Below are 22927 nucleotides of genomic sequence, written 5' to 3'. Positions count from 1 at the left end.
CTGTTGCTTGAGTCGCGGAATAGTGGTGTGTCTCGCCCAGTGAAACGCCTGGCTGCACTGACGTTTCGGATTGAAAACTTACATCAGGTGACCATGCCTACTCGGCTTCAGAGAACATTTGGCTGCACATGTTGTACCATTCGGAGAGAAGCTGTTGGACATGTGCTACACTCGCCTTCTCACATATCGCTCGCTTGCTTCCTTTGTTATATTTTGTTTTGTTTCTGTTATTTTGTAAAGCGATAACTACATTTAAAATATCTATAGAAGTGTATTTAAATTAATCCCCAATATGCCACTAGTGTATGGTATGGTCTTGTATTAAATTTGCTGTAAAACCTTCAATAACATAACATATTTCTCAATATCTAATCCACAATGATAATTAACTTGACCACATGCATTACAGAAAATGTTGATTACTCTTTAATCTTGAGTCATCTTCAGCAACGAGGTCACACACATCTGTTACAAAAATAGCAATCACATGATTTCTTTGTGTCAGGCGAAAATTCTGAAGCGGAACTGAAATGTAATTGCCATCATATTTTCCCCTTTAATAGTAGTCTGACTTTTCAGTATACTCGATAATTTGTTAAGTGCGTACGGATAACTGAAGAATGAAAATAATTAAAAGTGTACCAGTTTTAAAGATACGAATATATAATCATATTCCACTCGAGATAGAATCCCGCACCAGCTGCTCTGCTGTCATTACAGCCAGGCGTGGACAGCACTAGGCACGTAATACCGGTTTCCGGTCCAAACATCAACGCAGATAGGATTTTACCACACTCTAACATAACAGTCGTGACACTTCGCTTCGATTTTGTTGCCTACAGCGCCAGCAGCGCCCCAAGCGGCTGGTAAGTTGAACTGTGAGCTCGGCGCGATCGTGAAAGCGAATAGTGATTGATTATTTTGATTTATACAATGTTTTTTACCATCGGGACCGTTTGTAGCGCAATAAATTGCAGCAACAACAGGAAAAAGACACCACAGCTGTCTCTTTTTAGGTTTCCTAAGGATCCTGAGAGGTATATACCATCATGTTACTAAACTGTATCGTCAAGATTCACTTGCAAACTATATGTGTATAAATGATGAATGTATCGTTTTAGGAGCAGAAAATGGCTTGTTAATAGCAGACGAGAAGACCTTATGAAGAAAGACCCAGTTTACCTGTATAATAATATTAGGTTTTGTCCGCTACATTTCGAAGAAAACCACTTCATGAACGCAGACAATAACATAGTCGTGTCGAATGCAGTACCCACACTGTTTGACATCCTAAATAAGCCAGCTCAACTGACGATGAAGAGGGAACTGCCACAACTATTCGACAGTCAATCTAAAGCTGTAAAACAGTCGCTTGACACAGAAGCAGCCAGTTCAGCTCTCCATGTAGCAGTGCCAGATTCATGCGAATCGTCACCACAGACGTGCTTTGACGATAAAGTGGTTAGATTAAGTGCAGCTGTTCATGTCTAACAAAAGCGTGTGAAGTGTCAGAATGTGCAGATCGAGCGAAACTATTACGGGGCAAGGAAAGTGCCTACAGACAGATTGTTTGAAAATTATTCAAATATTTGGTTTTTCGTGAAATGTAATGTAATCAGCTCATTATGATGTTGTCAGCATATATCTGCCACTATTTGGCAGTTGCTTTACCCACTTTGAATAATATAAAGATTAAGGTCGTACTTGCGGCAACAGGCAACAATGACACACACAGTAGGCCTACAGAACGATAAACGAGCTGTCGATCGCTTTTGCGTGTAGAGGTACATGTCTGTGCTTCTTACATGTGAATCTGTGTGTTTATATTCTTTTGATATCAACGTGGTAAGCTGCAATTCTGTCCAATGTCACAAGTGTTTCTTCACGAATGTGTTGTAGCTTGCCACTCTATTCATGGTTTTTGTCCATACTTGCGCTTATTTTAGAATCATTAATAGAAACATATATGCCTTCCGATACTAAACAAACTCTTGGAGGCAGGAAAATAACTCGAATAATTCGGAAATTACGTAGGAAATGGATGTAAACAAACATTATGCTTACAACTCGTCTAACGTTCACCTTACCTGCCGCTTGGAGCGCTAGTGTCGCTCCATCTGTCAAACGGCAACAACTTTTACAGCAGTGAGTGTCGCGACTGTTATGTTAGACTGTGATTTTACTGGCGCGAGACAGTGCCCTCACGACAATAGTCGTGCGTTTCCATTTCGTTGGGAGTAGAAGCCTCTGTATTGTGTTCACGAACCTCTTTGTTCACGTAAACAAACAGTGAGCTTGAGCTTCCTGGGTAGTGGGTGGCGGACGACGTAAACTGCGTTGAATGTTTTGAGGTATAGGAAATATGCGGCTATGAAACTGAAGCGAGAAGATGTGATTTTCTGTTGGAAAAGACTGACAATAGCATGCCACGAATAACTGTAAGGACGGATTTGTTCACTAAGCAAATAACAGGTGAGATAAAAGTTTCTTACATTTTAACAAGAAATACAAATTTCATATGTTTGCTATCTTTGTTGTTGGGCTGTATCAGTTGGATTTTTTTAAAGTGCAGTTTGTAGGCAGTCTGTCTTAATACTGAACACCATATCAGGGTTGCTGTTTTTTTATTTATTTATTTTATTTAAAGTACTTAATCTCTTTGAAATATATCTGTTTAGCTTGCATTTGTCATGAATCTCCCACTTGGTGTAAAGTCCCAAGTGACTGGAAAAAAGTGCAGGCGACTCCTGCATATAAGAAGGGTAAAAGAATGGACATGCAAAATTACAGGCCAATATCCTTAACATTAGTTTGCTACAGACTACTTAAACATATTCTTAGTTCAAATATCATAAATTTTTGTTGGAGAGAAAAGCTTATGTCCACGAATCAACACAGTTTTAGAAAGCATCGTCCAAGCAAAATTCAACTTGCCCTTTCGTCACATGATATGCTGAAAATTATGGAGGAAGGGCAACAGGAAGATTCCATAGCTCTAGATTTCCAGAAAGCATCTGACACAGTGCCCCAATGCAGACTGTTAACGAAGGTATAAGTGCGTGGAATATGTTCCCAGATATGTGAGTGGCTTGAAGACTTCTTAAGTAAAACAATGCAGTAAGTTGTCCTCAACTGTGTGTGTTCCATCAGAGACCAGGGTATTGCCAGGTGTTCCCCGGGGAAGTGTGATTACTTAAATGACCTGACTGACAGTGGGCAGCAATTTGCAATAGTTGTTTGCTGATGTGTGTTGTATGGGATTGTTGGTTGGTTTGGGGAAGGAGACCAGACTGCGTGGTCATCGGTCTCATCGGATTAGGGAAGGATTGGGAAGGAAGTCGGCCGTGCCCTTTCAGAGGAACCATCCCGGCATTTGCCTGGAGTGATTTAGGGAAATCACGGAAAACCTAAATCAGGATGGCCGGACGCGGGATTGAACTATGGGATGGTGTTGAAGGCAAGTGACTGTAGGATGATACGAGATGACTTAGACAAAATTTCTAGTTGGTGTGATGAATGGCAGCTAGATATAAATTTAGAAAAAAAAGTTAATGGTGATAAGTAGGAAAAACAAACCAGTATTGTTCAGATACAGCATTAGTATTGTGTTGCTTGTTACAGTCATGTTGTTTTAATATCTGGGTTTAACATTGCAAAGCGATATGAAATGGAACAAGCATGTAAGGATTGTGGAAGGGAAAGCGCATGGTCAACTTGGGTTTATTGAGAGAATTTTGGTTAAGTGTGGCTCACCTGTAAAGGAGACTGCATACAGGACGCTGTATTGTGACCTATTCTTGGGTACTGCTGGAGTATTTGAGATCCACACCAGGTTGGGTTAATGGAAGGCATCAAAGCAGTTCAGAAGTGGGCTTCTAGATTTGTTACCAGTAAGGGTTCAAACAACACACAAGTATTAAGGAGATGCTTGGAGAACTCAAATGGGAATCCCTGCTGGGAAGATGATGTTATTTTCAAGGAACACTGTTGAGAAAAATTAGAGAACAGGCATTTGAAGCTGGCTTCAGAACAATTACACTGCCACCAACATACATTTCGGTTAAGTACTTCACAGATATGAGAAATTATGGCTCATATGGAGGCATTGCTCTATTTACGAGTGGAACATGGAAGGAAATTATTGGTGGCTTGCAGATTATGTCTGCAGATGTAGATGTTAAACCCAAGAATACAATGCCACATCTTTCTCCAAGAAAAATCATTTGCACTGAGTTTTGGGACTGTCAGTGAATTTTGTTAGCAAACCGGATGGAACAAGACACAGCAATCGGTGTTACAGATTACTGAGAGACATTGAAGTTACGCCATGCAATACGGAACTATTGACTTGTATCATGTTCATGCATGACAACACGTGACCACATACTGCACATGTAATAATGATGATGATGATGAAGTCCCATACTCCTTGACAGAGCATAGGGGATGACCGGGAGACCCGCACCGCTGTACTAGGCAAGGTCCTAGCAGAGGTGGTTTGCCATTGTCTTCCTCCAACCGTAATGGGGGTGAAATGATGATGATGATGATGATGAAGACGACACAACAACACCCAGTCATCTCGATGCAGGTGAAAATTCCTGACCCCGCCGGGAATCGAACCCGGGAGCCCGTGCTCAGGAAGCGAGAACACTACCGCGAGACCACGAGCTGTGGACACATAATAATGATGATGATAAGGCCTTAGTCACACGACATTTACATTTTTATTTATTACGTAATAATGATGATGATAAATAAAAATGTAAATGTCGTGTGACTAAGGCCTCCCATCTGGTAGACCGTTCGTCGGGTGCAAGTCTTTCGATTTGACGCCACTTCAGCAACTTGCGCGTCGATGGGGGTGAAATGATGATGATTAGGACAATACAACACCCAGTCCCTGAGCGGAAAAATATCTCGGACCCAGCCAGGAATCGAACACGTGCCCTTAGGATTGACATTCTGTCGTGCTGACCAATCAGCTACTGGGGACAGACATGATGGTGGTGGTGATGATGCTTGATTAATTTTGTGGAAACAATTTTGTCACCCTCCCTTACAGTCTGGACCTTTCTCCACTCGACTTCCATTTCTTTTCTCATCTCAAGAAATTTCTTGCCAGTCAGCATATTTCAAGTGGTGATGAGATCAATGTAAAGTCCAAAACAGGTTCACATTGCAGGCGACCAAATTCTGTGAAGAGAGTATGTTGCAAGTAGAGCCAAGATATGATACAAGCCTTAATTCCTTAGTTTGTGTGTGTGTGGGGGGGGGGGGGGGTAGGGGGGAGTATGTTGAAATATATTGCAGGTGTGTAGATTTTTCTGTAATAAAATACACACGAAAATAAATTGCTAAAATACCTGAATGTTACTTATGTGTCGATTATAATCAACATATAAAACTACTACAAAATTTAATAATAATAATAATTTCACTTTTATTATAATAATACTGGCATGCTCCTATTCAGCACAAATATATCTAAAACTTGAAAAAGCTCTAGAGTGCAGCTGTACGATACCATATTAAGAATAATACAAACAAAATGTTTACAACATTTAATGTTTAAAGGTAATGTGGAAACTTGTTTAGATTTCTTTACAGACTTAGGTCATCAAGTGTTACTTTATTTTTGATTCTTTGAAAGTAATAATAATAATAATAATATGGCACTGCTTTTTCACTTGTCAGCTGCTTCCTGTACCTTTTCAGTGTCCTTAATTTTCTTCACTTCTTGTTCCCTAATTTTCATAGCAATTTCCAACATTGCTTCTCTTCTCATCTTCACAATATTACTCATATCTGATATGAGCCAATTGAAAAATTTGAGTGATAATTACAGAGTGAGCCGTCTCTTCAAACACTTTATCATACAATCGGCATTCATTATTTTTCTCACATGTTTCTGCACTCTTTGTTCAAGATATTCCTAAGCAATGAGAATCCCCTTTCTATATCTGCATTGCCATGTGAATGCAAAAGTGCAGCCTTGACAATTGTATAACAAAGGGTATTTCTCTTCTAAGAGGTTTTCTCAAAAAACTTTTAACGGATCTCTCTTATGAAACAAACAATTGAAACTTGAATATTTATGAACACTTGTACAATCAAACATAATTTATTCATTGGTAATTGTACCTTATGATAGTTTTAATAATATTCCTTTCCTTCAAAGAACTTGTCAGTTTGCTTCTGTACTTGGTATGAATTAAAAAATATTTTTCAATGGCTGACCATTGTTTTGTCACCCTTCATCTGGTTCTAAAGTCAGCTATCTAGAGGAAACATTTCTCATAAACTGACGAGCAGGAAGTTTCATACAGATAGTGTGTGTGTGTGTGTGTGTGTGTGTGTGTGTGTGTGTGTGTGTGTGTGAGAGAGAGTGAGAGAGAGAGAGAGAGAGAGAGAGAGAGAGAGCACGTGTGTGTGCACTTAAGTGCGAGAGATTAAAAGAGGATACAAAGAATCATTGTATACTTGTGCTTGCTACAGCTGACTGAGCGAGTTTGAAAGGGGTCGTGGCCTTCCGAGTTGAGGGATGATCGTTTTGGAGAATTGTCACACAAGTTGGATGTGCTGTGTCAGTTGCGCAATAATGCTTATATCAATGCTCATGTGAACATTCTCACTCTTGTAGACGATGTTCTAGATGTACATGCAGCACTGACGCCCTCCGGGATTGTCATATTATAATGGCAGTAGTGGCAGATCGTAGTTACCACAGCACAGATTAGAGGCCTTGTGAGCCCAGACATATCAACACAAACTGTTTGCGAACTGGTTATTGGCAGTGGAACTACTGGTAAGCACACCTCTAGCCCATCTCCCACTCATGTTACGGGATCGATGTTCATGACTCAATTGGTACCATCAGAGGATCACTTGGAAGGTAGAATGGTGCACTGTGGTCTTCAGTGATTAAAGCAGATTCTGCGAGCAAGCGAGTGATGGTCTCTCACATGTACGGTGTAGACCTGGTGAGCACTGTCTTGTAGAGTGCATTCATCCAAGACATACTGGCCCCATCCCAGGCATTATGATCTGGGATGCGATAAACTACAACTTTCATTCACCTTTGGTGTCTATGTATGGGGCGTTAACCAGCACTCAGCACATCGTTCTTCTGCCATTTTTGCAACAGGAAGGTGGTGTGTTGTTCCAGCAGGATAATGCTCACCCACAAAGTGGCCATGACATCAGGACACACAGTACATCCATAGACATAGGCTTTTGAATAGTGCCGTCTGCTCTGACTCTCTCTGTGACCTTCAGAGCCTCTGTGTGCTGTATACCATCCATTCCTTAGTGCAATGGGTCCAGGAAAGCTGCCACTTGCTTACTCTTGATGGAGCCTCTGTGATGTTTAAGTGAGTTCCTGGTCACGTCGGTCTGACAGGAAACGAGGCTGCTGACGCTGCTGCCAAGGGTGTAATCCCTGTACCTTCCGCTGCTAGTTCTTCTATTACCTCTGATGATTTCTGTGTTGCTGTCTGTCAGCAGGCGGTGCCATTTTGGCATCACCATTGGTTCTCCCTTCATGGGCTCAAGCTCCAGAGAATCAAACTTCTCCCAGTGGCTTGGACGACCTCCTCTCGGCCCCTCTCGCCATGAGGAAATCATTGTAGCTATGATGCATATTGGACACTATCATTTTAGCCATCACCATTTGTTCTGAGGTTCTCCTCCACCGCTTTGTGCTCATTGTCCTCAACTTTAAACAGTTCGCCATTTCCTGATGGAATGCCCGTTTTTTAACTACTTATGTTCTCATTTATGTTTTCTGTCTTGAGTTACCAGCTGTTTTAGTGAACAACACACAGGCTGTATATCATGTTTTACTGTTTGTCCGTCGAAGCAGTATGGTGAAGGATGGTTAATCTTTAGTTCAGTACCTCCATTTCTCTATGGTGTATTTTATGGACCTTACTTCAAATCCCTGTTTTTAGCTGTCTTTCCGTCCATTGATTGGACGTAACATGTAGTCATTTTTAACTCTTCTTCTTCTTCTCTCTTTTTCTTTTTTCTCTCCATGTTCTATGTCCACAGCTTGTGGTCTCGTGGTAGCATTCTCGCTTCCCGACACGGAGTCCCAGGTTCGATTCCCTGCGGGGTTAAGGATTTTCACCCGGCCCGAGATGACTGGGTGGTAGTGTTGTCGTCTTCATCATCATCATCATTCATCCTCATTATGGTCAGAGGAAGGCAACGGCAAACCACGTCCATTAGGACCTTGCCTAGTATGTTGGAGTGGGTCTCCCGCATCGTTCCCGTGTGCTCTGTCTATAAGCATGGGACTTTATTTCCATTTCATGTTCTATGTTTCTGACATGGGTGCATATGACCCTAGTCGTTTTTTCACCCTATAACAAAACAAAGCAAACACTGCTCGTGAAACTCGGTGTGCTCTGCAAGATGTGCAGCAATTTTCCTGGCCAGCAGAAACTCCAATTGAGCATGTGTAGGATACGAGGAAACAAGAAGAGACTTGTGGGACTCGTCAGCCAACAACTCTTACGAACTACATGAACAGGTTGAGCAGGCATGACATAACATATCCCAGGACAGTATTTGCTATCTGTATGACCGACTGGATGCCAGAGTTATTGCCTGCATTGCTGCCCTTGGCGGCTGCATCAGTACTAATATAGGTGTTTCAGCATGGGTCAAATACCTGGTGTCTCAGAACCACTTGTATTATTGGTCTGTAAATGTAATCATTTCATGTACTTCATATGCACTGTTGCAACACAAAATCTTGAGTGAATTGGAAACGTCTAAAAGTGTGCAGTAATTTTTATTTTCCGGCCTTCTGTTTTCATTTAAATTTCTTAACATTAGGTTATTTGACAATTTCGACCTTTCTGATAGAAAGTTGTCTATTTTGTGTGATTTAAGTATCTAGGTATTTTCATTTGTGAAATTTCTTGTTATTAGAATAAATGCGCACAAGTTGTGAATATGTTGCATAAATTACAATGCTTTCTGATATCACACCTTGTTCATTATTTACAGTTCTACCAGTGATTTTACCCGTTTTTTTACAGCTGGTCACCTGGTAATGGTCACAGGGTCGGTCACACAATTCACACACAGTTGCTGCCGGGGTCGTGGAAACTCTTGGTCTTGCGTATTTTGTGGTTTTATCCATGCACTGCTATTCAGGTGTCGGAGTTCTTGATTTGTGTTGGTCCAGGATCTGTTTGTCATGGCTTCTGTTGTATGAAAGTTCAGCCAAATTTCCCTTCTCTTCTTCTCTCTTTCATGTAGGAGTTTATTCAAGTTGTTGGTGGATGGGTGTTTCATATGCAGTTACTCTATGAAGAAGGGTTCCCTGGAGAGTTCATTTACTAGCGTTGACTGTGTGTGTTTTGAAACACCTGAGGCGGCTTTCAAGAAGCGTGATTTAACTGCTTTGAGACTCCTTAGGTCTTTTAACTCTACTTTTCCCAAATGAGATCTATTCCATAAGTTGCGATGGGAACTATTTTTACGGCGAACGAAGCCATGGCTGTTTTTAGCGACAGTTTGAATATTGCCTTGATGTCAAACGTGGCTTTTGTGGAAATTTCTGACTGATATTGAGATGTTTCCAATGACTTCACATCACTTTATAACATTTCCACTATAGAGATCAGACATCACTCTCTGGTGCTCAAGATTATTACTTGGAGCCAATCCATCTGCTGCATAAATCATTGCTTTATCAGCAACCAACTTTTTTCATATAACAGAAATCCTCCTCTTTTTTTAAAAAAAAAATAAAATAAAAAAAGCCTTGGTGTAAAACAATCCGAAAAAACTGATTTTTAGTGACCATTATCCGTCTCTGCAAAGTAGACAGTTTTAAAGGTGTGAACTAATTGTATATGAGAGGAATCCCATCTCTGATTCATATCTCTTGATAAAGCTTACAGGTAATTTTTAACGAAACCTGCATTAACAACCCTTATGAAACACACTTTGATCCAACCTTTGCTCTTGTATAAAAGAGTGTATATGTCAATGTTGAAACTTTCTTCGCACTTTATCATTATTGCAAGAAATTTAGAATGAGATATGAATCACTGAAGGAGATGCTGTATCACTAAAACTAGAGGAATTGTCCTATTTTTAAACTGTTATCCTCAGGGAAAAAATTCTGGAGACAAAATAATCCTCCATTAAGATCGCCAGGTGGGTACTACACGGGAGGACGTTATCAGAAAACACAAATCCCGCATTCTAGAGGTTCAGCATGAATTGTTACATCATTTAATTGTGTAGGTAGTTTCAGAATTTATGAAAGGAAATGGATGTTTTGAAGTTTGATATAGTAAGAATTTTGTGAAGGCAGGAAGAATAGAATTGTTGATCATGCAGGGGGTGAGTAAATAGTTATCAACACAAAATCGAAAAGGGTAATGCGAGAGTAGGATTAATAATAAAAAAATAAGAATGTGGGTGAACTAAATGAACATAATAAGTTCATTGTCATAGCCCGTATAGATACAAAGTCATAATCTGCAACAATAGTAAAGTGTGTATTGAATGAATTAAGGAGAGAAGTAGTTTTTGGAACAACTTATCTAAAAGAAGGGATCGGTTGACAGAAAATTGCTGAAACATTGAGGAATTATCAGTTTGGTATTGGAGGGAAATGCAAAGAGCAAGAATTGTAAACGAATGCCAAGGGTTGACTAGAGTGAGCGGGTTCAAGTGGATGTATGTTGAGATAGATAGAGATGAAGAGGCTTGTACGGGATAGACAAGTATGGAGAGCTCCATCAGATCTTTCTTCAGATTGAAGACCATGTAATAAAAACTACTGGGAAAATGATTGTGTGTAATGGCACATCTTTGTTTTGCTGATGATCCTGCAATGTTTGCCTCTAGCACTGTTAAATTTCAACAATGAATGGACGAAGTTGAAATACTGGTGTAGAACAAAAACCTGTTGGATTAACACTAAAATAATTTGTAATCAACAAGATAAGTATTCAGATTAGCAGTGAAGTCTGAGAACAAATTGGTGTGTTTCTGTATTTGTTGCAGAGAATGATTAGCTGGATAGGGGAAAATAAACGGAAAGATTAAAAATGACCTGGGTGGCTTTGGTAAACTAAATATGTCTTAAAAACTGTGCTTCCAATGTGTCTGAGAAGGAAAGTTTACAATTAATGTGACTCTTGAGTTTTGACGCATGACAGTCTGACATGGACATTTAATGTGAAAATTGTTAAACAAACTGAATTCTAAATAACCTACTATGAGATGGATGTTGTGGATTACTGGCAGAGACAGGAACAAATGGATCAGAAAACTCACTGTAGCGTTACACATAATTTTGGCTAGTGAAGATGAAATGGAAGTTGGTGCGGCGTAGTAGGTTGATCAAGGAAATTCTTTGCAGAGTTCCAAGAGACAAAAAAAGGTTTACTGGAAGGCCCAGTGAAAGGTGGGCCAATGGCATTAGAAAACATGTAACAACGACAATAACAACAGTGACGCGTATAGTTGAAGTCTTTAATGCTGAGAGAATGTAGAGTACTTTATACAGTAGCGAATGTCAAATGGCTGTTGCTGAGGATTCTATGCTATTTCGCCAAATTCACTCTGGACTTAGTAACAAGTTGTGTGCTACAGCAACTGACAAACATACACAAAACCAAACATCTGACTGCAGCATTGACATTCCATGGTATCACCAGGGGCAGTTGGCCACTACAGTTTTTGTTGTGAATATTGGTTCACAGTTTACCTAGCTCCCTGCACCAACGTCTGTTCATACTGTTGCTCATGGTGTTGTGTCCATACATGGGACACAATTGGTGATGGAACTCTGATGGAGATTGCTTTTGAGTGTGCCAAAATTAGATAACTGCATGAATCCTGTGGTTGGCGGGAGACAGTATCAGAACAGCCATTTTATCCTAGCAGTATGTGGTAAATACTGCTGTCACAAAACTGAAACTGCACTGCATTATTTCCACATATCTCCCCCCTATTCCTGCTCATGCGCATCTCTAGATGCGATTAGAGCTTACTTTCTGGATGCCTCTTATAATACATTATCCACAAAGCGACAAGCAATTTGGACTTTGTTTCAAGGCTCTTCTGCTTAATGCAGAACCAGATAAATAAATAAACACAATTCTTAAAACATGGAGTAGTAATCATTCAGCAAAACACACACACACACACACACACACACACACACAAAAAAAAGCATATTCTCTCTCTCTCTCTCTCTCTCTCTCTCTCTCTCTCTCTCTCTCAAGAAATAGCAGACTTAAATTGTGTGTGTGTGTGTGTGTGTGTGTGTGTGTGTGTGAGAGAGAGAGAGAGAGAGAGAGAGAGAGAGAGAGAGAGAGAGAAAGAGATACAAGGTAGAATGTGGGTCAGGAATTTGTAGGCATATTTATAATGAGATTAGTCACAATTAATCTGTGTTTATACATCAGTATTTTACGTTTACTGATTCTATTTTATGTTATTTTCTAAGCACAGACAGTTTTTCCAAACAATAATGTCAGTTGACAGCTCTTGTAAGTTTGAAACACTAATTATTTGCACACTTATTTCAGGGTTGACCTCTCAGATAAACATGGATGTTTCTAAGGAAACGGAACTGAGGCATTTAATTCGTAGGGAACAGCGTCGAAATCGGAGGAGACGAAGGAGAAACGAAGTTGGTTCGTGTGTAATTTGTCAAGAAAATGTACTAAGGAGTGTTAGCAGTGTTTTATCTTGTGGACACTACTTTCACACACACTGCATTTTTGCCTGGATTAATGTAAGTTGTGTATTTTCATAAGTGTTTTATTATGTTGTATTAATTATAGAAATTTTACCATTTGTCCCCCCTGCAAAAATTTTTGATCAGATTCTGAATTATGATGAATTTTAAAGTTAATGATCATTATTTTTAGTGACTTATGTTATATTATATATAACTTTTCATTAAAAAATTTGAAATTGTGTTAGCTGATTACCTGGCATTCCCATTTATTTATTAATCCCAATCTTCTGTTTGACTAGAAAATAATTCAGATTTGCTCTGTGAAATCAAATCATTTTATTTACATTCTTGTAAGAGTGTTAGTGTAGTACACAAAATATAAACTCGAGCAAGTTTTAAGAGAGAGGAACATGGAGATCTGGGATCAACTCAACAGTTATTATAAGGAGTTGTGCTTAACACCTCAAAAACTTGAGTCAGATCTGTTGCAGATTGCTGTAGACATTCCACATCCTCTCCGCCCAAGTGCCCCCCCTCCCCCCCCCCCCCCCCCCACCACACCACACACACACACACACACACACACACACACACACACACAGAGGCAGTGAGAGAGAGGAGGGACACAAAATTTCTAAGGCTAGAGATAGGAAGTGAGGATGGGAAGTTTGGAATGTATGTAGGTACACATGCATTCAGGTTATATAACCCTTACGTTTCATACAGTTGTCTAGCAGCAGATAGATATTTCTCCCAATTACAAATCTCTCTCAAGTTTTTACTAATAATTACAACCAAGATTCATTTGCAAAGTACATCAGTAGACACTGATGTTGTCAATACATGTTTAATGTAACAGCCCTGCATAAAATTTTCAATTTTGAAATCTTTTAACATGATGGAAACATAATAGAGAAAGTGTGAAATCACTGTGAGGAGGTTCCTAAACACTTTGACTAATGTTGGACATTTTACACTGAGGTGTATATGGCAGTAGTTTTAACAACGTGGTGACCTTTTTTGTACCACGATGGAAAGTGTCGCTGTTGACATGTGTAAGCCCTTTCGTAATGTCTGTTGCAGTAATATTTAGAGATCATGGGGGTACTTACGAATAACCCTGCACTTTTCCCAGTGTAAGACTGTTTTGATTTATTGAAGAAATTTAGCGAAGTAATATAAGATGTGTGCTGCCACATTAGCGTAATGACACATTTTTTTAACATCTTCAAGTTATCGTCATGATGGTTCATCTCCATATTTTCCTCTCTTGTGTGCATACTTGGTGGGGCGAAATGGACTTCCAAAACACAGGTCTGGTTTTCAATCACACTATTGCTGTTGCATTTTGAACCCACTTGCATGCGAAAGGCACATTGCCAAGGCCATCTCAGGTCATTAGTTAGTGTAACCTGTGTGGATGTTCCTCTTGGTTAACCGTCTGTTTAGAGTTACCTCAAGGTCAAACGTCATACTCTGATTATGAACTTCATTTGTTCAGAACTTCATTGCGTAGTTGTATTTTTAAAAGGTTATAATCCAGTCCTAGAAGATGTAAATTTGTTGACTTACTTTGTTACATCACAATTTGCCTTATGTTCTGTGGTGTGAGAGTTCTCTGTGATAATTTATTTTGTGATAAAATTATGAGACAAAGTTGCTGACTAGGACTTACCTTCAGGAGACAAAACATGTAGTTGTGTCGATAGACACACACACAAGTACACAATACTACTCTAATTTTTGGATAAATTTGCCCTTCTGGAGAGATAAGTGAGGGACTGGCTAGGAAAGTTTAAGAAAGATTGAGGGGAGACAAATGTAAAGCGAGAGGCGTCAGAAAAAATAGGAGGCCTAAGATAATACATTGGTAAGTAGTCTGCCTGCTTCAGTCCAGAGGTGGCAGTGATTAGTAAAGATGGATTAAAAGAAATGAAATGAATAGTGGACTTAAGGACTGGGAACACTCAGAGAAAAACTGTCCACCGTGGCCCACTTGGTACCAGTTGCTCACGTGCTCTAGCCTGGGTGCTTGCTACATTACATGGGGTATCTGAATCCTCTCGCCCAATTCTAGTTCCTCTGAATTATGGAGAGGAGAATGCCCCAACATATCCTTATGTCCAGACATTCTCGTGGATGTAACCTCAGCTAGCACATGTCCCCCTTTTTTTCCAATATATACTTTGTACAGGGTGGAGAGAAGGAGTCTGACAAGGTCAGATCAAGGTAGGTGATGTTGAATAGAGTGAAATTTTCCTAATAACCATGGGCCAGAAATGCAGCCATAAAACCACAGACAATTGGTGATGAGTGCGTAGAAGTGCGAACAGTTAATCTAACTTACCACAGCAAAAGAGTAGGCCTACTAATTAAATTACCTCAAGATAATGGTTTCAGCTAAACAGTCAAAGCTAGGCAAACTTTTAATTCATATTGAAAAACAGTTGCGTTAGTTACGTATTGTGTGTTGTGTTTGCTGGATAATAAGAAGGTAATCCCAAAAGTCTCCTATTTTTTTATAAGTACATAGACCTGTTTATTTCTACAATGGTTTACATCAGTTAACAGCTTGAACATTTAGCTATTTTTCGACACAATCACCATTTCTGTCGATGCATTTTTGTTGACACTGTGGCAGTTTTTATATGCCCATGTCATACCAGCTTGCCGCCATGCTGTTCAGAAAGTTATGAACCTCTTCTTTCACCTCGTCGTCGGAGCTGAATCTCAATCCAGCCAAATGTTCTTTTAACTTACGGAACGGTCACTGGGTGCCAAGTCAGGACTGTAGGGTGGGTGGGTGTTTATGTTACACTGAAACTGTTGCACGAGAGCAACGGTTTGCCGAGCGATGTGTGGGCGAGCTTTGTCATGAAGAATGTGTACTCCCTTACTCAACATTCCTTGTAGTGGACTGACAAGGCAGCCAGTCCACAGTGACGGGTAGCCGAAAGAAAGGCACGCGTACACACACGCCGACTGGCGTGAAGTCTGGAACAGGATAAGTATTGAATGCTAATAAGAAAAGTATGCAGCTCCTCGAATTCTTAACTTTTATTTATCCTTGTTGTATACATCGTTCTTCTTGTTGAGACATTTCATACGATAACTATCAAATTATGTAAGGCTAATGGCGCCTTGCTAGGTCGTAGCCATGGACTTAGCTGAAGGCTATTCTAACTGTCTCTCGGCAAATGAGAGAAAGGCTTCGGCAGTGTAGTCGCTAGCAAAGTCGTCGTACAACTGGGGTCTAGTGCTATTCCGTATCTCGAGACCTGCCTTGTGGTGGCGCTCGGTCTGCGATCACACAGTGGCGACACGCGGGTCCGACATGTACTAAATGGACCGCGGCCGATTTAAGCTACCACCTAGCAAGTGTGGTGTCTGGCGGTGACACCACATTCCTCCCCCGCGAATCGGCGAATGGTCGTGTTATAAGGCTTCCGCCCGCCGTGGGGAGGACCCCATGTTGACATATGCGATGAGGTGTGCAGCCTAACAACAGGCGAGGCTGTGCCACCTGCACCCGGCCATTCGGTCCGAGGGGAGCTAGGAAACGCCTGAAAACCTAGTCCAGGGTGCACGTCAACATGCGGTGTATGCGCCCGTAAAGAGACAGGAGGGGCTGAAGGGTCGATCTCCATTGCGTCGGGGTACCCGACGCGCGATGACGTCATGTGGTCCGGAGCGGGCAAGAGTTCCATGGCGGAGGACGGCTGGTCACGGGAAGCGATCGGCGGCGCGTGACCCAGGGAGGCGCTTGGCGGCCGCAGCGAAGCGTCGAATGCAGGCGGCGCCGGCTGGAGGACCGGCGGCGGCGGCGGAGGCTGCGGCGGCGCGTCGCCATGGGGCAAAATGGAAGGCATCGTCGGTAACACCTGGGGATGGGGCGAGCCAGTAGATGGGTCCCCAGGGCACTGACCGGACGGCACCGTCGCTGAAAGCAGACGGGGAGCGGCAGAACCCGTGCGACAACAGAGGCGCAGCTGATTGAGATGGCGACGCACCTCACCAGAGGCCCCCAAAACCAAATACATCGCGCGGCCGAGGCAGCGAAGAATGTGGCCTGCGAGCCAACGCCGTGAACCGCGATAGTTGCGATAGAATACAACGTCGCCTCGAGCAAAAGCAGAAGTCTGCCGCTGCACTGGAACCTGAAGCGGCGGATGCAGCAAAGACATCAAGGTTCGATGAGGACGACCGTGGAGCAACTCAGCCGGCGAGCGACCATCTCGGGGCTGAGAGCGATACGAAGACAAAAAGAGCAACAATGCGTCCTCCCTAGAATGTGACTCTCTCAACTTCAACATCTGTGACTTGAAAGTCCGGACCAATCGTTCAGCGGCACCGTTTGACTGAGGCAAAAACGGCGCGGAAGTCAGATGTTGAATACCATTGGCCTGGCAGAATGACTGAAATTCGGCGGACATGAATTGTGGGCCATTGTCGGAAACAATAGTCCGCGGAAGACCTTCAATGCAAAAGATAGCAGACAATGTTTGTATGGTGGCGGAGGACGTCGTGGAAGACATCCGGACAACAAAAGGAAAATTACTGAAGGCATCTACTAGAACCAACCATCGAGCATTCCAGAATGGACCAGCAAAATCGATGTGCAAGCGTTGCCAAGGGGAAGTGGCTTTTGGCCATGCAAAGACTTTCCGCGGCGGTGCGGATTGTTGTTCGGCACACGCCATGCAAGAACAACACATATTCGTAATCGCAGCATCGATTCCGAACCAAGTACAGTGCTGACGAGCAAGTTGTTTCGTTCGCACTATACCCCAATGTTCTTGGTGAAGAAGCCATAAGACAGAGGACTGTAACGAACGTGGGACCACGACTCTGGACTGATCATTATCAGAACGCAACAACAAAACACCACGTCGAACAAAAAGTCTCTCCTTGTGAGCAAAAAATCACGGATCCTCGATCCGAGACTTTGACAAAGGCCATTGCATAGCAACAAAACGCAAAATGGTAGCAAGGACAGGGTCAGCAGCGGTGGCTGTAGCTACACAACGAAAATCAATCGAAAACGATTCGACCACTTCATCGGTTTCCGAATCAATGAACATGCAAGCAAGTTCGGAAGAATTGAATGCTTTATCCTCAGCAACAGGCAAACGGGAAAACGCATCGGCGTTTCCGTGCTTAGCAGTGGACCGATACAAGATATCGTAGCGGTACTGCGAGAGGAAAATAGACCAGCGAATGAATTTCTGTGCTGTACGTGGAGGTACAGGCTTGTTCGGATGAAAAAGCGACGTCAAAGGGTTGTGGTCTGTGATAATGGTAAAGTGACGACCATACAAGAAATCATGGAACTTAGTAACACCAAACACGAGAGCCAAAGCTTCTTTCTCTATCTGGGAATAATTTCTTTGCACAGACGAGAGCAATTTTGACGCAAAGGCAATAGGGCGATCATGCGAGCCAACTTTGTGCGCAAGCACAGCACCGATCCCGAAATCCGATGCGTCTACCATCAACAAAAGGGGTTTCTGGGGATCGAATGGCGTAAGGCAAGTATTAGAAAGCAACGCCGATTTCAACTGGCGAAAGGCGCGTTCGCATTCCGTCGTCCAGACGAACGGAACACCCTTACGGCGTAAGCTATGAAGCGGAGCTGAAATGGAAGAGGCATTGCGCAGAAAGCGATGATAATAGTTAATTTTACCCAACACACTCTGTAGCTGTTTCACATTCTGCGGCGAAGGCAATTCCTGTATGGCACGGAGGTGCTCCGGACTCGGATGTATGCCTTGGGCATTGATGACGTGTCCCAGGTATGGCAAGTCACGAGCAAAAAACACACATTTGTCCTTCCGCAAGCGAAGACCATTTTGTCGCAAGACCTGAAATAATGTCCGTAGGTTCGCAAGATGATCTTCTGCTGTCTGTTCGGAGATCACTATATCGTCCAGATAGTTTGCTGCAGTAGGGACCGACGCACAAATAGTTTGTAAATATTGCTGAAACAATGCAGGGGCAGATGCACACCCGAATGGCAGTCTTTTGAATCGGTACAAGCCAAGATGCGTGTTAACCACCAAGACGCGCTGGGATTCGGCGTCCACTGGGATTTGCAAGTACGCATCTGCTAGGTCCAACTTCGAAAAGTATTTACCCGGGCACAGTTTATCAAAAAGATCTTCCGGGCGGGGTAAGGGAAAAGTTGCAATCACGAGTTGTGGATTCACAGTTGCCTTGAAGTCCACACAAAGTCTCAGTTTTCCGTAAGGTTTTGGCAAAATTACTAAGGGTGAGGCCCAGAGAGAAGCTTGCACACGTTCAATTACACCTTGTGATTCTAAATCGTTTAATGTTCTTGCGACCTCATCACGCAATGCGTGAGGAACATTGCGCGCTCTGAAAAATTTCGGTTGCGCGTTGACTTTCAGTTCCAAATGTGCTTCATAGTTCGTAGCGCAACCAAGGCCCGGTGCAAAAATGTCTGCAAATTCTTCACACAGACGAGAAACACTGTCTGAAGGCACAGTCTGATTCACTGATAGGACCTGATTTACGATAGACATGTTAAACAATTGAAATAAATCTAAACCAAACAAGTTCACTGCTGTAGAAGAACGAAGAACGTAAAATGACACATGTTTTGTTTGTCCCTTGTATGTTGCAAGAAGGGTGCACTGTCCTAACACAGGGATCTGCTGTCCTGAATAACTTTTTAACTGAACATTTGCGGCATGCAACGGAGGTTTGCCCAGTTGTTTGTACGTGTCGTGATTGAGCAGTGAAACTGCAGCTCCGGTATCGAGCTGGAATGGTATGACCTTGCCATTAAAGTCCAAATCTACAAAAATTTTATTGTCTTGCTGACGACAAGAGCGACTGTTTTGCGCAATTGGAACAGACACTTGTCCAGAATCACTTGCTAATTGACGTGATTTCCGGCGACGTCGACGCACACTTTTTGTGGGACGAACACAGTCACTGTTAGAGAAAGTGGCACTGGACGGGGTGGAAGTAACTACATGAATGTCCATGGGCGAAGGTCCACGAGCCTGAGTGTCCTTGGTTCGATTCCGGCGCGAAGCAAAGGGCCTGGAATGATTGTGATTGTCTGATCTGAGCTTTTTCTGGCAAACACTTTGAACATGTCCTTTTTTATTGCAGAAAAAGCAAATAGCTTGGCGTGACGGGCAATGTTCACGCGAATGTCTAGTAGCAAACCGCGGGCATGATTTCACTGCATTTGTGTGCTGGCGCGGCACACCTGGTTTAGAGCGTGGCGGCAGCTGCGTTGAAGTGCACGAGGGCAGGTTACCGGGCCGCGCAGCGCGCCCGGCGGGCCGGTTAATGTTACACACTGCTGGCGAAGTTTCAAAAGAGTCCTGAGCAGAGTCAAGTGTGTCTTGTCTATCCAATATGTCTATCACTTGTTGAAGGGAGGGATTAACTAGTTTCATAATTTGCTCCCATATGCGAACATCAGAAACATTCTGTGCAATTGCATCACGTACCATTGTATCTGAATAAGGAAGGCCACAGTCACATTCAAATGCACAGTCCCTAGTAAGTCCTTGCAAAGTTGCAATCCACTCCCTATTAGTCTGACCGGCCGTACGTTTTGTACGAAAGAAAGTATACCTTTTTGCAACTACATTAACTGTCTCTTTGAAATAGGCGTCCAATGCCGACAAAATTTCATCGCCCATTGTGAAGTGGATGATAAGATGCAGCTAGTTTAGCACCTGAAATCCATATGATCAAATTACGGAGATATTTGTTTTGGAAGAAGCAGAAAGACTTGGTGGCTGTTACCTCCAGCACCTTGGTTTGAACACTACTATAAGCAGCTTGGCTACCCCTGGTGGTAACAATCAATTGCTTCATTGATTTGTGTGTAGTAATTGCTTTCTATCACATAAACTTAAGAAAAGAAGATTTTTTGGATTGGGGGGAGGGAGGGAGAGAGAGAGAGAGAGAGAGAGAGAGAGAGAGAGCACTACTCACTAAGTGCAGCTGTCATGGATGTGATTGAAATGTAGAAAACATAGAGAAAAGTCAGATATGCACTTAGTTAAAACCACATTTTCTAATTTATTAACTAATGAATTAAGTACATTCTCACTGTAAGTGTAAATAGCTTGCTCTTTATCAGAACCCTTAAGAAATCCAAACTGTGACTTGGACAATATATTATTTGCAGTCAGATGCATAAGGAGACACTTGAACACAACCTTTTCAGATGTTTGTTGAGAAAGCAGGCAAAAGTGAAATTGGTTGATAGTTTGATGGTATCTCTTTATCCACCTTCTTGTAAAGGGGCTTAACTTCAGCATATTTTAGCCAGTTTGGAAATGTTTCACCAAAAAGAGATTGATTACACAAATAACTTAAGATAGAAGTAAACTTGCGTGAGCACTCTTTGATTAACCTTGTTGATATGTTATCATACCCACTAGAATACTTAGTGCCTTGTTGACAACTTGGATCTATGGCTTTGTGGGGTCTGTGCCAACTGTCAGGCCACGGTTTTGCAGTTATCTAAGATCCAACCAGTATGGTCATAAGCCCAGGAGAGGTGCTGCAGGCGATGTCATGCTGTTAACAAAGGTACCCGTGTCAGTTACCTGCTGCCATAGCCCATTAACACTAAATTTTGCCACACAGTTCTTACAGATATGTTTGTCATACATCCCACATTGATTTCTGTAGTTATTTGATGCATTGTCTGTTAGTACTGACAACTCTACACAAACACAGCTACTCTCAGTCGAGTGAATGCTACCAACCACTGCTTTGTCCCTGGTGAGAGGTAGTGTCTGAAATTTGTTATTCTCAGCACACTCTTGACATCGTGAATCTCAGAGAATTCCCTAACAATTTCTGAAATGGAATATCCCATGCAGCTAGCTCAAACTACATTCCATGTTCAAAATCTGTTAATTCTCATTGTGCAGCCGTAACAACATTGGAAACCTTTTCATGTGAATCACTTGTGTGCAAATGATGGCTCCACCAATGTGCTGTTCTTTTATACATTGTATACATGACACTACTGCCATCTGTACATGTGCATATCACTGTCCTATTACTTTTGTCACCTCAGTGTAAAAGGAGTGCTAACTTACATGTGGAAGGGCATTGAATAGCTTCAGAGAAGTATTAGTGATGTAGGAAACAAACATGATGATTAGTATTAATGACTATGCACTTCCTTTCACTTGCTACTTTTGTTGTCACAAAGCAATTAAAATTCTGCCGCAGTAGGCTATAAATGATAAGATTGCAAGACATAGTTGTACCTATGTAAGAACCTTAGGATTCTGTTACTAGTTGATGTGTCAAATATTTATTTTGTTTGGATAACACCAGTTTAAATTTCTTGTCTTGTAATGTATTTCCACAGGCTAATACCTCTTGTCCAACATGCAGAGCACCAGTTGAATGTTACAATATATGAACAGTGATGTGGGCTTAAGATACTGGAGAAGAATATTTATTTCCTTGTTGTGTATGTACCAGAGACAAATGTTACCTATTGTTAGTGTGTGTATATATATAAAGTCTGTATAGAACTCACTGTTACAAAAGGTGCTGCATTAGCATGCCAAATTTATTATAGTGGGAATTCAGCATTCACATAAAATGATATAAGCTCATATGTTGATATATTGGCATTGTGTTGTATTGAACTAATTTTAAGATACATGTTGTGAAATACTTTTATTTTTGTGTTTCATTGTCCTTTGTCTCACAAAAAGTGTCTGAAAGATGTTCTTGGTATAAAACAAGAAGACAGTTAGAAGTACACAAATATAAGGAGAATAGAGTCCAGAAGATTTATCAGAGGAGAATGTATGTAGAAAAAAAGATGTAAAAGAAAACAAATGTGGAATAAACTTTTTAAGTGTAGAGGGGTTCATTTCTGAGAGTGGATAAGATACAGTGTGTGTTGAAATTTTTTGAACCACCGATTTATCTTTCAGGAAACAAAGGAAGTAAAAGCATCATTTTGCATCAAGAGAAGCAGAAACATATACAGGGCACTTTAGTATGTGAAAGAGCCATAGTACTTCAGGTACAAAATTTGTATTGGCTTTTATTTTCAGTCTTACTACTACTGTTCTGGGGGGGGGGGGGGGGGACTCTTCAAACACATATTGGCAATGGAACTTCTGTGTGATCATGAAAAAAATAGTTTCAGTTACCTGGATGGCATGAGGGCCCAAA

At 41.7% G+C, this 22927-nt stretch overlaps 1 protein-coding gene across 1 annotated transcript; it reads left to right on the top strand.

Annotated features, from left to right (window-relative positions):
* Positions 1–2208: 2208 nt before the first annotated feature.
* On the top strand, positions 2209–22243 carry LOC126458120 (peroxisome biogenesis factor 10-like). The gene is made up of 3 exons (XM_050094954.1): positions 2209–2472; positions 12570–12778; positions 22104–22243. Exons 1-3 carry the CDS (start codon positions 2424–2426, stop codon positions 22155–22157), a joined length of 312 nt encoding a protein of 103 aa, XP_049950911.1. The 5' UTR covers positions 2209–2423; the 3' UTR covers positions 22158–22243.
* Positions 22244–22927: the final 684 nt, after the last annotated feature.

This window comes from Schistocerca serialis, chromosome 1, assembly GCF_023864345.2.
Source record: "Schistocerca serialis cubense isolate TAMUIC-IGC-003099 chromosome 1, iqSchSeri2.2, whole genome shotgun sequence".
NCBI lineage: Eukaryota > Metazoa > Arthropoda > Insecta > Orthoptera > Acrididae > Schistocerca > Schistocerca serialis.
Note: the sequence above shows the minus strand (reverse complement) of the source record. Positions and strands in the feature narration are given on the sequence as shown.

Bases quoted from the DNA above. Each gene is read 5' to 3' on its own strand.
- LOC126458120 (XM_050094954.1), top strand. From the start codon at position 2,424: ATGCCACGAATAACTGTAAGGACGGATTTGTTCACTAAGCAAATAACA. The intron at 2,473-12,569 runs GTGAGATAAAAG...CACTTATTTCAG, and splicing joins GTTCACTAAGCAAATAACAG to GGTTGACCTCTCAGATAAAC. The intron at 12,779-22,103 runs GTAAGTTGTGTA...GTATTTCCACAG, and splicing joins GCATTTTTGCCTGGATTAAT to GCTAATACCTCTTGTCCAAC.